A 16,376-nucleotide genomic window follows, 5' to 3' on the forward strand; every position below is an offset into this window, starting at 1 on the left:
AGGTCACAGAAACATCCTGACAGCCAGTAGCCTCTGTAGCTTCAGCTCGCAACATTTTGGTGTCAGAAGTGGGACATTGAGGTGTTTTACAGCCTGTCACACCACACTATCAATTGCCAAATTGCTAAATTAATAATATGAAAAAAAAATTACAAATCTGAACAATTGGTGTCAAAACAAGCACCAACACTGAAGCTGCTCATGCAGAAGATGCCACTCATAAAGAAAATACCACTTATGCAGAAAGTGCCACTTGTGCAGAAAATACCAAGGTTCAGGAAAGGCCATCTTTATCATCCTCTCAGTTTGAGAAGGACCTGCACAAATGTACGTTTGTGAGCCCCTTCTGGGAACACCTTGAAAAACTTAAGCACATTCCAACCACCAACCAACATTCCAGCATTATATGTCGGTTTACGATACATGAGGGGAGACCTCGATCGCATGATAGAAGACCTCATGGTTCTAGAAAGTGGTACCTTTTTGTCTAAAGAGTTTAATAGTCAAATTAAAAATTCTGGAATTGATTTATTTCACACCTGCAGTTTCTTCACTCTGGCCACTGTTGTGTGGTGAGATAAGGAAAGGCTGCAGCAAGAGAATGAAAAGTTTTGAAAGCAGTTAGAACAGAAAGACACTCCTCCTTTAAGGGAGGAGGAAATTGAGGCTTCCTTGGACTCCTCAAATTCTTCAGATTCCAGTAGCCCAGATGATGAATTCCAGGACTACCCTTAACACAACAAAAAAATGCAAGCCCAGAAGCTCGAAGCAGGTTCCCTCCCCCGAGCGATCAGTTAAGAAACATGTGCGTCTTCATCCCAACATGGAATTCCTCTGCCCTTCCATTTCAAAATCAAAGTGGCAGTGATCAGAGCAGAAAGCCCCCTCTCCCCTCTCCAGCTGATAGCAAGCCAGAGGGCACAGCAGCTGAGTGAGTTAGTTACAGTCACTTAACAATTACTAAAAAAATTAACAACCTGGAAGAGAAATTCAACCAGCTCTCTGCAGGTATGGAAGGCACTTCATCCCAATCATCTTCTTAACAAGGATGAGGAGGAGGGGAGGGTGGAGCATGAACAGTTATGCCCCGTACATTGTGCTGATTACATTTACAAACCTGGTACCCAGCAGAGAAGCAAAGCGCATAAAATAACTCCATATACCCCATTGGAATAGTCACAATTAAAACAACAATACAGCAAGTTGCCAAGAAAGACACTAAATTTGTCATTAGGGTGTCTGCTACTGAAGGTGACAGCATTCAGCTTTCTGAGCTAGAGGCATCAGGGTATTGGGGACCAGGAACTATTCTTACCATGGGCAATTACGCTGGTCCCTGGTCTCTTACACAAAGAGCTTCCTATAATGCTGGTTTTGCTGACCCTGGTTTAAGGGGAGAACCCACTACATTGAGTGGAGATGTCTCCCAGAAAATGTCCACAAGGCCAGTGTAATACAAATGATTTCTGATCATGTACTAATTCCCCACCAGGACAGTCCTCTAATGCTGGTAGTGGATCTGGAGAGAATGGATGCTCTAATAAGAGGGCTGCCTGGAACATCAAAGGATCTGGCCATTCACCATAAAGAAAGAATTGTGAATGCTTTGATTAGAAATTACACTTGGGCTGATCTGGCCGCAGAATTAATTGAATAAGGGCTTAAATATGCAATAACAGATTCTGAGTGTCCCAGAATGAATCATAGAACCACCTCTGTCAAAACTCTTCAACCTCCTGTAAACAACAGAGGGCTTTCCTATGCTGACGTGGCTGCAGGGCAACCCTGAGATCCTCCTCAGCAATAATGGAAATCATGGGGTGACTGGACAGCCGAGGGCAGAGGTAAATGGAACAGAAAGCCAAACAGCACATGTAGAAGCCAATACCCTGATAATTGATGTGCTTAGTCATGAAGTGACACGGGGCCATACGCAAAGTTTAAGGAGGAAGCCAAGTGTATAGGCATCCCATCTGAGCTTTTGACTCAGAATTATTCCTACAGTCTTCTAAAAACACTGGTAGAGAAATGGCCTAGAAGGTCCAATTCAAGAAGGTCTAATTCAAGAGAGAGATCAAGGGAAAGATCCAATAACTCGGAAAACTAAATGACCCTCCTTCTGCCAAGAAAAGTAAAAAATACAGCAGAGGGGGAAAAAAGGGCAGAATTCTAATGCAGAAAATAAAAATGATTGGCAGACAAATAATAATACCCAATCAGGCCCTAAAACTTCTAGTCCTCCAAAAGACTGGCAAAATGTGCTTTTAGGGAACTTGGAACTTACCTGTACTTTAATCAATAGTGGCAACGATATAAACTAGAAGATGATGAAATTTGGCCAGAATATGGGTCTTACACACACTACAACAGGTCTTTGCAGTTAAATATTATTGATGGTTTTTTGTCACCACTTGAAAATGGGATCAAGTACCTTATGTTGATGCTTTTTAAACTCTGTATAAGAACCCTAATATCAAGAAGAAACATGGGGCATGAGGAAATTGAAACAAGGAGAGGTAACAATAACCGGGAGAGGTAATGGGCAAAACAAGGACTGAACTATGTTACAGAAGGGAATGATCATAGGGATTTTCAGTTGTTACAACTGTGGTGAAGGGATGAGGGGTGGATTGTGTGTAAATTGTCCATTTTCATTCAGTATTGTGGTACTATCTTAAATTTGGAGTGAGAAGAATATGGATTTTAATTATAGTTCTTCTATAGGTGGTTAGCAAAAGCAAGGGGTGGAATGTGAGAATTTTCTGCTACCAAACAGGGCCTAGAATGTAATCTCAATGCCTGGGGAAAGAGAGCTCTATTAAACAGTACTAGCAAGTTATATTACATGGGGTCCAATGTGGAGTGCCTAAAACTAAGAATGTATTTAAACTTCATGACAAAAGGCAGCCAAGAGAAAAACCAACTGCCTTTTATGAGGCTGTGTAAAGTAGCTAGAAAATTGATGGATTTTAATCAAGATGATGAAGTAAATCAGAGGATGTTTAATATGTTTCTTCTTGGACAGTTGGCTCCGGACATAAGAAGAAAGTTACAGAAAGTAAATGTGGTTGGAGGAACGTCCACTTTGTAGTTCATAGAAACAGTATATAATTGAGGTGGAAGAGAGAAGACAGATAAACAGAAGAGGATGAAATTGCAAATGTCTTTGCTGACTGCAGCAATACATGAAAATTATATTAGAGGAAGAGGCAGAGGAAGACAAGGCAGGATGACACAGGTAAAATGCCTACAAAATCAAATCCCTTTGGGGTCAGATCAATGTGCAGTCTGTAAACAGGTCAGACATTGGAAAAATGCCTGAATTGAAAGGAGCAGAGGAACAAGATCATGTGGGACATGCTAACCTGTCTTAGAGGATACAGGCAATGAACAAAGAGGACCAGGGGGAAACTACAGGATCTCCCCAGAGACCTGTTCCAGTTAATTTGGAGAACAAAATTGTGGATTTTTAATTGACAGTGGAGTCACTCATTCAATAGTCACTAGTTTCAAAGGGCAAATAATGAAAGTAACTATACCTATTCTTGGGACAATGGGAAACATCAAGTTTAAAGCCTTTTTAAAAGTGCATGGAGTGTACAATTACAGGTACTAAACTAACTCATGGGTTTCCATATACATACAGAATTCCCCCTTCAATTACCAGGACAAGATCTATTATGTAAATTTGATGTACAAGTAACCTTCTGTGGGAACTCTGTACAGCTTCACATCTCATGAAATGAGATGGAAAACACAAATTTGCCTAGGAATGGGTAAAACTTTGGAAAATGACATCCTTGATGTGGTAATTCCTGTGGTGTAGGCTTCAAAGGAACTAGATAAATGGAAGAATGTAACCCTGATTAAACCAGAACTGAAACTAGGAGTAGAACTGGAAAGGGTAAATCAACATCTTATTAGATTGGATGCATGTAAAGGACTGGAGCCCTTGATAAGTATTTTGTAAAATATGAACTGCCTAAAGAATTCCAATCTGAGTTGAATATGCCAATCCTGCCTGTACAGAAATCTTGTTCTCAAAATGTATCAACTAGTGCAGGATTTGAGAATAATAAACCACCTAAGGATGTACATCTCACCATATCAAACCCTTACACCTTGCTGGTCTTGGTACCTGACACAAATGCTTCTTTCACTGCACTGGACTTGATGAATGTTTTTTCTTGTATTCCAGTGGCTGAGAAGAGCCAGACAATTTTTACTTTTGAATAGAAAAGCCCTACTATCGAAAGAAAGATGGAGTTTTGTAGGACTGGTTTCCCTCAGTGATTTAAAAACAGCTTTACCCTATTTGGTGAGGCATTGGCTAAGGACTTAGAATTGTGACAAGGAAACAGAAGGGTTGGCTTGGCTGCAAAATGAGCTGCTTTGCACAAACAGGCAATTGGAGCCCTAACATCTGGCAGAAAAATTAACATGAAACCTCCCCAGTATTTGGAGAGGGAGGACTGACTGGCAGAGAAGCTGAAATGTTCCAAAGATACCGAAGGAGGGTGGCTATCTCTGAACCAGCAAATTCTTACTGTGGCCAAAATGATGGAAGTCCTCCTTAAGAAGTTACATGAAGAAACTCAAAGAAGAAACTCAAATGAAGAAATTCAAATCACACTCATGACACTGATGCCATGATAAGCAGCACTACGAGATATGCTACAGGGCAAAAAATGCAACCAAGCGCCTAAGAGTGAGGAGATGCTGGACATGTTGTGCAAATAACCCTAAGATCCAAAGGGAGCCATCAGCAGGCAAAGTAAAAAGCGGAATAGCCCCAGGGAAATACCAGCAAATAGATTTCTCTGAGTTACCAAGATGCAGGATATGTATCTACTTGTTTTGGTAGATACCTTTTCTTGGTGCCCTGAAGCTTTCCCTTGCCACAATAATCAGGCTGGGAAATTTGTTGAAATGCTATTGAAAGAAATAGTGCCTAGCTCTGGAATCCCTGAAGGTTTATCCTCTGAAAATTGGCCTCTTTTTATTGCAGAAGTAGCCCAGTGAGTGTCAAAGTTTCTCCAATGTAAATGGGACTTGCTTACTTCCTGGAGGCCACAGTCAAGTAGGAAGGTTGAAAAGATGAATCAAAGGATTACTTTAAAAAGACAACTTCAAAAATTCTATCGGGAAACCCACTTGAAGTGCATTGAGGTTTTACATATCACATTGATGAGAATTAGGACCTCACCCTGAGCAAGGGAGTGGTATCTAACCCTGCAAGCCCCACTCCCTTTGGATGCCCAATGGGAAGCCCCCAACTTCCAGCCTGGTGAGCTGGTATGCATCCAAACTTGAGCCATAAAAAAAAAACCACTCTTCCTAGTGCTAGTGAAGACGGAAGGAGCCAACTCCTGGATCCACTACACTGGAATGAAGAAGGTATCTCTAGAAGAACAGGTGACTTCAACGTGTTCTAAGGACTTAAATCTGAAGATCTCCAGAAATAACTTGAACTGGTGAACTGCAACTGGCATTCAGAGAGTGTCTATGGGGAGCTAAACTATCCCTGAGGATTGCTGATATATTATTTTGTGTACTGGCTGTATTAACCTCTATACCTTTCAACTTGAGTTGCAGAAATTCAAATTTGTTTCAGAACAATGGTAATTTTGTTAAGAGAGGTAGTTGTGATTTTGTGACTTTTGACCATGTCAATTCATTTCTTTACTGAAAGGGTTGACAGGCACTGGAACAGGATGCCCAGGGAAGGGGCTGAGTCCCCATTGCTGGAGGTATTTAAAAGACTTGCAGATATGACTAGGGACATGGTTTAATGGTAGACTTGGCAGTGCAAAACTATTCTGTTACTGTATTCCACCATATAATGCTTAGTCTCTACATATACTAATGCACTTCATACACTGTCAAAATATTATATTTACAAGGAGTCACATGGAAAAGAGAAGGGGTAATGGGCACAAGTTGCTCCTGGGGAGATTCCAGTTGGATACAAGAAGCAAATTTTTCACCATGACGACAATCAACCTTTGGAATAGTCTCCCAGGGGAAGCAGCAGATTCCCCCACATTGGACAGTTTTAAATCTCAGCTTGACAGGGTGCTGAGACACCTCATATGTAGTGTAGGAGTACCTAGAAAGCTTGGACCAGATGATCCTTGAGGTCCCTTCAAAGCTGGCATTATACAATTCTATGATAAAAGAAAGTAAAAACATTTGTGACACTAATGACTCTAACTAATACAGAAACATAGAGCTATTCCAAAAAAACATTAGTTCCCCTAATGAGTGAACTTAAGTGTGTTTTATATATTTTTATAATAATTAATTTTCTATTAACAACACAGTCAAATATAATGAGCCTTACCCAATTCAATGCATCCACCGATGCCAAGAAGAGACGCTGCACTGTGATAAAGAGGCAGAGTAATATAAATTATGTCTTCTGCAGTAGCACCAAAAGCCCACAGTCCAGCAGCTCCTTTAAGAACCTGCATGTGACTGATGATTGCAGCCTTTGGAAGACCTGTAATGAGAACACAAAATCATTACAAACAAAATCCTCCTACCTGGACAATTCTACATTTTTGGCTAGAACTCCTTACTTATGACTGGCAAGCCCATCTGTATTTATGTTAGTAGTGTTACAAACATATTTGACCTCTTGACAATAATTATACCTTCCTAAATTTCTATTCTAGACTGACATTTTTATTTCATAACTGTTCCCTAGAACCTGAAGCAAACAAATTAATACTAATTTGTGTGAGGGAACAAACCCATAAATGCAACTTCATTTTAAAATCTTCTTGTGACTAAAACTGTTTTATTCAGCTGCAGAAGAATTCCAATTTGTTTATCTTAACAACATCATGCCACTTCTCATGCAAGTGATTAGGGTTTTTTTTAAGTCTTAGCTTCTTAGCTGCCGGAGCACCGCTAATAAATTCAGCCATCTGTTTCTAAACTAAAAGGCTATAGTAACTTAATCCTATTTTCTTTCTGTGCACTGACCTGCATAGAACATGACTTAATGAAGAAAAAACAAGTATCAACTTGCTTGTTTTAAGATTGTTTTTTATTGTTCTTTGTATAATGTTACCTATATTAGCTGGGCAGTGGTATGTGATCAGAAAATAATATTTATCATTGTAAACCCACTGAAAAAGCAAAATGTTTTATGAACACCTTAGTGAACTAATAAGAGGTAAAGCTTCTCATAATATTTGCAAAATGCAGCAAAAAAAATATTTAAAAAACAAAAGCAAAAAAACCAAGCAAACAAACAAACAAACAAAACAACAAGAAGAGAAGCCTATAAACCACTGAAGATAAACAGTCACTGAAAATAGACATGCTTACTTCCTACCATAATGCTTCTATGCAAAAACTATAATATTCTACTATGAAAAGATGAACCATAAGATTACAGTTGTGGAAAATCAGGTTTCCACATGAAGTCTGAATGCAAATACAGACTCTTTGGCAGACTTGTACCTGTTGTTCCTGAAGTAAATATATATAAAACGGATGACTTCAGGTTGTTGGCAGAGCGTTGACTAGTTGGAACAGGGTCCTCAGATGCAGCCTCTATTTTATCTAAAAGGGTATGCACACTTGGTAAAGTAGAGTCTTTGGTCATTATCCAAACACTAACATCTTTTTGGAGGTCAGGAAGAATTTCTTCCAGTGTTCCAAGCAAATCTTAAAAATTAACATAAAATAATGTTACATTATATCTTCACAAAACTAGTGAATCATTTTTTTCCCCTCAAAGTTTTGCTTTTTATAATAGAAAGAGGAATAAAAGTGACCTCAATGGACATAAATGCATTCAATAAAATAATTACGAACTAGAATACAAATTCACTGAAAACAGGATATAATGTGGTAAAAATACTGCTGACCCCACAGGGTCTGACTGTCAACTAGCACTCAAGGCAAAACGCTGAACGTTGACTACAAGGCTCCTGTTTCGCACTTCAATTTAGAAAACCCTTAGTCAGTACTAAAACCAGAATGAAGTGTAGTTCAGCTTCAACTTCAAACAAATCATGAAGAAATCAGTTAAAGATGCAAGGCAAATATATACATAGGTGGTAATTACAGTGCACGCTTCTCTGGATACCCTCCACAGCAATCAAGCAGTATTTTTTAAAAAGCACAGAGTTTAAAAGAAACACAAATAAAAAACTGCATCCTGTATGTTGACAACCAAATTTCACAGAATAGAAACATGATACAGGCTCATAGTTTATTCAGACATTCCCAAAGAACCATGTGGCTAGGTAATTCTTTGAGTGTATTAGACACTTTAACAATTCTGATTTTAGGTACATCAGACTTTTTTTGGTTTTCTTACACCCTCATGTTCATTCACTGAAAGCTATTCCTACTATTGGATTTTACCTGGATATAAATAACAACTCACAAAATAAAACCAGCAGCATATCAGGAAATAAACCATGTGAGAGACTCCCACACTAAACAAAAAGAACAAATACAAAGAGAGACCAATCCTTAGGTAATACATTTGGTATTTACATTTATCTTTCTAAGCATTTTTACTATCTGTCAGTTTCTCAGAACACTGCACAGGCATTAAACTATTCATTGAATAAAGTTCTCAGACATAGGAATGATATTGCTTTCAATAGAATTATTCATGCACTTGAAGACCCATTTACACTTAAGTGCTTTGCTGGATCTGAGCCTATGTAATTAATCTTGCAAATATTCCCGTGGGTATAAGTTAATGTTACTACCTCAGTTTTTACAGATGAAGAAACAAAGAAAGTTGCCATGATGCACCATGAATCTCATAATGAGGCATTGACAGAACCAGCACATTTCACAGATATTAAATATGGATACCATTAAAAGAACCATCTTGCATAATTTTTCTGCCAAAATAACTGAAGATTTTTTATCTTTCAGAAAACTACTTCTGTAATTACAGACTGCCATATATACTTAAATGAATGCTGTATTAATCTCTATTACTATAACTGAGGTATAGCCCACTCTTGCCAACTAAACATACATTTCAAAAACCTAAAGCCTATAGAGTACAAGTTTTATAAATTTTATGGACATGCAGCTAATAGATCTGGTGGAGTATGGCATTGAATTCTCTGTGTTCTAACCTTCCTTCACTGCAGAATAACTTCACAAAGGAATCACCCAAATACTGATGAAAATCCAAAAGATAGATAGACTCATAGAATCACAGAATCATTAAGGTTGGAAGACACCTTAAAGATCATCAGTTACACCCCCCCTGCCATGAGCAGGGACCCCTACCACTAGACCAGGTTGCACAAAACCTCATTCAACTTGGTCTTAAAAACCTCCAGGGATGGGACATCAACAATCTCCTGGGGGAACCCTTCCCAGTTCCTCACCACCCTTACAGTGAAGAATGTCTTCCTAATATCTAACCTGAATCTCCCCTCTCTCAGTTTAAAACCATTACCCCTTGTCCTATCACTATCTTCTCTGATGAAAAGCCCCTCCCCAGCTTTCCTGTAGGCCCTTCCAAGTACTGGAAGGTGCTATAAGGTCTCCCTAGAGCCTTCTCTTCTCCAGGCTGAACAACTTTCTCAGCCTGTCTTCATAGCAGAGCTGCTCCAGGCCTTTGATCATCTTGGTGGCCCTTCTCTGGACCCTCTCCAACAGGTCTGTATCTTTCTTGTGCTGAGGGCACCAGAGCTGTACACAGTATTCCAGGTGGAACCTCACCAGAGCAGAGTAGAGGGGCAGAATCACCTCCCTGGCCCTGAAGGCCATGCTTCTTTTGATAGCCTTCTGTTTGAATCATTAGAGTACAGTCCCCTTCCACTGCACATAGCAATAGAATGAAAAAATAAGAATAAAAAATGTTAAGAATGATAGTGTTAACTGCAGGAAACTTAATGCACTAAAATTCAGGGTTCATTGGCATATGAATTATCTTTCACTATCATATAATAAAATTAGGGTATTTTTTTCATGTAATAAATATAAAAACATAACAGTATTATTTCTAATGAAAAACATCTAGTAACAAACCAAATGTGACAGAATACCGATATACTTACTGTCATCTAATTCTGATTTCCTACTATACATAACTATACATGTATGTCTCCTAAATATACTAGGGATTGTTTCTGTAGGTACAAGTTAGGCTGAGAATCAAGCAAAACAAACACAGTATTAGAAGTGGTTTGAGTTCCATTTCTGTTCTCAAAAAGGATAAAGGTATATATCGGTCTTTATTGGGGCACTGGATCCAACTACAGTACCAGCAAAGATCTTAAGCATTGTACATTGTTACAGAATGTTAAGAATTTCTTGGGTCCTCCAGATTTCAGTAATCACCTAAGCCAGATTCAGCTGTCCATCCTATGTAGTGTCCTTTCTGGTTAGAAAATGTAATGTACAAATACTGAGCAAAGCCACCCAATAAAAACTACCACATAAAATTATCCTATGTAACTGAAGTGTCATTCTACATTCAATTTCCCTTATTGTTTAACTAGAAACTATTCTCTTGCAAAAGGCCTGGCAAAAAAACCCCTAAAAACAACCAAACACCTCAGTGAGTATCACTCTTTTCAATGACCACAGACACCAAAGGAATCATTGCAGTGTCTCCTCATTTTCCATAGATAAATTCATTCTTTCTCACATTTCCCTAAACTGTTCTCCTTTTTACAAATTTGAAAGTGATGAAGACAAAGCTGTACTACCTACAAACTCTTAGCTTCTCTATAGAAGACATTCTTATTTAAGACTGCATGAAATTTCACAAATATTTATAGTATTTTAGTATTCAGAATTTCTAGGTAAGATGTGCACCAAGTTCTTTGTGTATTTCAGTAATAGGAAATGCAGATGTGTCCAAAAGAAGAGGACTCACCTTTTTGTTTTTCCATCTTTTGTTTCCTTTCCTTCAAAGGAAGCAAGATGGCAACTATTAATTTTAACTCTATCCAATCCTTTAAGATTCAAGAATGACAGGATGGCTTATGTCCCTTTTAGTAGACTGAAATATTACTCTATTTAAGATCATCCTTCAAATTAAACATACACAGTATTTGTTCTTTCAATACTCACTCATAAAACCTGCATTTTTTGTTTTTGCACAGAGGCTTGCTTGTTTGTTTTTTTTACTTCTACTGAACTATGAACTGATAATACTGTGCTCAGGTTTCTAGTACTTGGAACAATATGTAAAGAGCTTGTAATTACACATTATCTTGAAATGTCTAGTTAGCTAGTAGAGAACAGCAGAAACAGCAAGTTATTTCCTGAATATAAAAGGTAATTTAAAACAGCTGTATTCAAAGTGCCACAAACTGAAAATTACTTCTGAAACACACAAGAGCATGGGGTGTTTGAAGATAACTCTCAATTGTACTAACATACTTCCAAATAATAATTCTGATGACAGTCAACTACTGTTTCATTCCATGAACATCTGTGCCAGATGTTGAGTAGGGCTCATTGGTCTTTACATATCATCTTGTCCATGTGTCAGGAAGAAAAAAAAACCAACAAACACCTTTTTGGAGGAACTATAGTTTGATTATTTCTAGAGGTACATGGTACATGTACTTTATTGTGTAGGAAAGCAATTACAGTAAAGAAAATCAGCTATTTAAGCATGTAATTTCTCTCAAGTATCTGTTTGTTTTTTAAACTATGGAAGTATATTCAGGTTTTGGTTTACTTGTTTTGGAAGAAATCACCGCTTATTTAAATTTGGCAATGTAGTCAGTTCTGTGTGCATTGTTTACATAGTCTGTATATGAATATCACCATTTGCTAACTATTTGGCTTCCACAGGGAAGAAAAACATCTGTAATGGATCAAGATGAATACACTTTATTCACTGATTTTGCTTTTTTCCCCTTTTACTTTTAAGCATTTCATTATTCAACAAAAAGTTTGTGAAACTGTTGAATTAAATTTACATTCATATACAACCTGATTACATCTTTTAAGAAAGCAAGGAAATTTGCTTTGGTTTTGAACTACTTTTCTAGACTTCAAGTTGCACAAAAGTTTTTTTTTATGTTATTTTCCAGCAAAGAAACCATGCATCCTGTTGGCAAGGGCACAGTTTTACACAGATGAAAAGAACACATCATATTATGAGATCAACTTGTACCGAACAGAGAGTTACTCAGATGGAGAACTGTATGAAATGGTCTTTATATAATTTTGATGTGTTCCCTGGTTGGTATTTTCAGTAACCTACGGCAAATCCAAACTTTCCCACACTGTCTGGCCTCAGAAGATAATTATTACTTGTACTTGATCCCCTAAGTATTTCCTTACACTCAGCACTTATAGTCACTAAGCAATAATAACAGAAATTACAAGTCAGTTCAAAAGATAAAATGTAACCCTTTGATCAAGCAAGACTCCAATGAATATAAATGTAGCCTTAAAAAGTGTCTTCATTTTAAGCAATTACTTCCTCCTCTGTTTAACCAGTATTTTTTAAACAAAATGGGTGGCATAATATGGTAACAAAAGTACTAAGGATTAATGACTTTTAAACAGGCCAAACTGCTGTTAGAATAAGTTAATACTGGCAGTCTGATAGAGAAAGTATATTGCTTCTTTTTATCTTTTACAGGCTCCTCATTTACTTATATGTAAATTATCTACTGTTTTACTAAAAATGCAGTTTTGAACTCCAAGTTTTTAATCTCTTTCAACAAGCATTCCCCAGAATAGGAGTGGTAACAGACAGGGTTTCTGGGAATGGAAGAGCGAGCACATTGTGTAACAAATTAAAGCAAGATCTAAATGATCTGAGAACAAGGCAGAGAAGTTAAAGTAGTTAAAGCAAAAATGCCCTCTATGCCAAAAAGGCAACTGAAAATAGTGGGAAGGAATACAAAGTCTAAATATGGACAAATCAGAGAACCTACATTTGCCTCAAAGCCTGCAGTTGGATGAAAAGGGGAAAAAAAGAAAAAATAAAAAGTTAGTAGATCCTGCTAAATTAATTAAAAGAACGTTGCTGTCATAGAAAAAAATCAGCCTTGTAGACATACCCATTTCATAAAAGAATTGAAAGGAGGGAGAAAGTTTGAAGTATTTATAACTTATCTGAGACTTAAGATTAAAACATTGGATTTTAGAGCATTTATCAAATACCTAAGTCAAAATCAAACCCTCAGAACTTAAGTTGGAAGACTCTAAAGTTAGAAAAAGTGATTTAAATATCAGAAAATTGTCCGACTAGAAGAAAGTCTGACTGCAAGTGCTAAAGGGAAGACAATATTATACTAATTGGACCAGGTTACCAAACCACAACCTCAGAAAATATGTAGGCTCAAAACAAAACTGAAGAGCAGAAATTTCACAAATGAAAGTGATCTTGCAAGACACAGCATGAAAGGCTGAACAACAAGAAACTGCAGCAATAAATAGTACTTAGCCTTTTTGGGTAGGTATCACATTTGCCAAAAAAAAAACCAAAAAACAAAACCAAACAACAAACAACACCAACTTTTTTTTGAAAAATGACAAGATGTGCCAAATGAAGCTGCAAGATGCAATCAACTCATGCAGAGGAAGTCTACACCACCATTTTGAGCAGGGAAGATTTAGCAATAAAGTATTATCTGTGGGAACTGTTCCAGATATCAGCAGAAACAAATATCTTCCTCCAGGACAAATGAATCATTACTATTAAGTAGATTTGAATATGGGTTCCTGTTTTAATGTGCCATTTCAGGATTTCAAATGCTATTTTGGTCTTGATGAGCACAGACAGTTCATGATCAAGTTTTTAACACCATTATTTCTGTTGTGCTGCAGTATATAAACATGATTGAGGGTCATCCAACATATAAAAAATATAGTTTTATAACAGTTACAAGAAATGGGTTTCCTAGGTCAAGCCTATGTTTGCTTGTGGAGGGTTAAAAGTCTACATATTTTTGAAAATGAGAGTTTCCACTATCCTGAAACAATAACATTACATATTAGTCTCAGATTAAGAAAACAATCTTAGTTACCAAACATCATGTCTGACTATGATGACAATGATAGATATTGGACCAGACATGGATTTTTTTTTAAGTGTAAAAACAAACAAACAAACAAATAAAAGTTAAAATAAATAATAAAAAAAAGCTATGCTCCAGCTATGCACAATCCTCTGGAAAACAGTACCACAAGTGCAAAACACTCAAGAAAGTTCCAGTCATGCCTCCTGATAAGGAAGGGTTCCTTGAAACACACACTAACACTGGACAAAAATGATATAATAGACTTCTGAAATTATATCACTGGTTGTGTAACCTCAGTGTTAAATACTGCCCTGCAAATTGTGAACACTAGGGGGAAATTATTATCTACAATAGTTATGTATGGTTTTGTTTCAAGAGTGCTAGGACTTAGTCTTCACTGTCACTGACAGGTACATGAACCATGAGTTGCAAAACCTTGACTCCTTTGGAGAGGCTCCTTTTCCATATGACATGACCAATAAACAAGGACCTAACAGGTCTTCAACTTTTTTTTCATAGATACAGATTTTAAAAAGCCTCAAAAACCCAAAGAAGAATACTGTGGAGCCTTGCAGGCTCAAGGGACTGACAAACTTAACGCAGAGAATAAAACCCATGCATAAAATGCCAGCTTATGTCACTATTGTATTACCAGTTTGCACATAACTCTTTTGTGAACAGGGACTGTCTTCTAGAACAAGTTCATGCAACATTCTTAAACCAGCATACCATATAAAATCAGAATGCCAACACTGGTGATTAAACATATGCAAGGGAAAAATTTAAAAACATTTTTGAAAGCAGAAATTTGCGGCAGCATAGAACAGATGGAAGGAAATTCCAACATTTAGGTGTCATGGATGCAAACCCCACAACCTGTATAAGACGAGAAAGGCAAGAAATTTTGAAAGAGAAATAAGGTAAAGTAGACTAGAAATAATATAGTGCCAGGACAACATTAATATTTAGTATTTTGAAATTCTGACCAAATGTCAAGGTTCTGTGTGATCTTTTACCATTGCAGGTTCATTTGCACTTGATTATAAAGCTGAGGCAAGTTTAGGTTTTCAACCTATCTTCAGTTTATACATGCACATAATTGAAACCCAGTTTGCATATACAATGCACCTTATACCTACATCAATATATCACATTCTTTCAAAGCACTTCATAAAATTGTAATACTCTGGAAACCTACACATCACACTCGTATCTCTTATTCAATGTCAGTGATTTCTTCTACAACACCAACAGAAGTTTCTTATTACAGATCAACCTCCTCTGCACTACACCTGTAAAATATCCTCTCAGTTTTAGTCCCTGGAAGATTGTTGCACCTCTGTGAGCAGCTACACAGTAGAGGTTTACAGTCTGAGCACAGGTTTTGATCACTAGAAAGATGTGGAGATATTACAGAGGAAAGTATGTGACATAAATAAGATTTAAAACTACTATTTAAAAATGAATTTAATGGAAAATTATTCTTAATATATAATTTTAATGTTTTCTAAGACATTAAGACACTACTGAAGTGATTAAATGCTTGAAACAGCACTTTGCAGTACAAAGCAGTAACTTTTTGATGTTGAAAACTTTCATGCAACTCATACTTTTAAAGAAAGCTTAAACAGATTTCCCCAAATCATGTACACCATGCTTGAGAGGCTTAAGCTTTACCATTCCTTGAACTCCTTCTAACCCTACATTTCTTTCATTCTGTGAACATTTGAAAATTATGTTTTCAATAAAGGAGCTGGAGGCAGATACACAGTGGAGATGTAACATGAAAAGCTTTGAATGTATGAATCAGGCATATACTCTACCTGCTCCCACTACAAGTATCTTGGGCTCACAACTGTTGACACAGTGCAGGAGAGATCTGGAGCGGACATTGAAGTTTAGGAAAGCCACCACACAGCCTAGCTTGGCCAGTCCAAACCACACGTGGATGAAGTCTGGCTCGTTTCCCATCAGCAAGGCCACCGTGTCTCCCTTCTTCAGAGAGCTGTGCTGTAGGAAGACCTGTGCTATTCTGTTGCTCCTCCTGTCCACATCCCGGTAGGTGTGCACCTTCCCTTCATAGATGAGGAACGGCTTGTGGGGCTGCTTCTCAGAGAGCCTCACGAACTTGTCCAGGACGGTGACAATCCTGCCTTGCAGCCGGTACGTCTCCACTCTCAGCCCATAGATCAACACCTTCAGCAGGTACCTCAGGTCAGCCCAGAAGTAGGGGAAAAGGAGTTTCTGAACGAGATGCAAGGAGGCAACCCCAGCAGCAGTGCTCGGTACCCAGGAGGGCAGCACCAGAAGGGAATAAAGGCCGTACCAAGCACTCATTTCCCTGCAGGCTCGACACACGGCGTCGGGACGCGGAGAGCAGCC

At 37.8% G+C, this 16,376-nt stretch overlaps 1 protein-coding gene across 1 annotated transcript in view; it reads right to left on the minus strand.

Annotated features, from left to right (window-relative positions):
* Positions 1-16,331, minus strand: part of SLC27A6 (solute carrier family 27 (fatty acid transporter), member 6) — a 30,594-nt gene extending 14,263 nt beyond the window's left edge. Inside the window, exons 1-3 of the mRNA XM_010007226.1 lie at positions 15,818-16,331; positions 7,474-7,680; positions 6,344-6,502 (exon numbers count right to left, since the gene is read on the minus strand). Of these exons, the coding sequence (XP_010005528.1) occupies positions 6,344-6,502; positions 7,474-7,680; positions 15,818-16,331 (880 nt within the window). The remainder of the gene's footprint in view (positions 1-6,343; positions 6,503-7,473; positions 7,681-15,817) is intronic.
* Between the last annotated feature and the right edge of the window lie 45 nt (positions 16,332-16,376).

Source organism: Chaetura pelagica, unplaced genomic scaffold (assembly GCF_000747805.2).
Source record: "Chaetura pelagica isolate M959 unplaced genomic scaffold, ChaPel_1.0 scaffold40, whole genome shotgun sequence".
NCBI lineage: Eukaryota > Metazoa > Chordata > Aves > Apodiformes > Apodidae > Chaetura > Chaetura pelagica.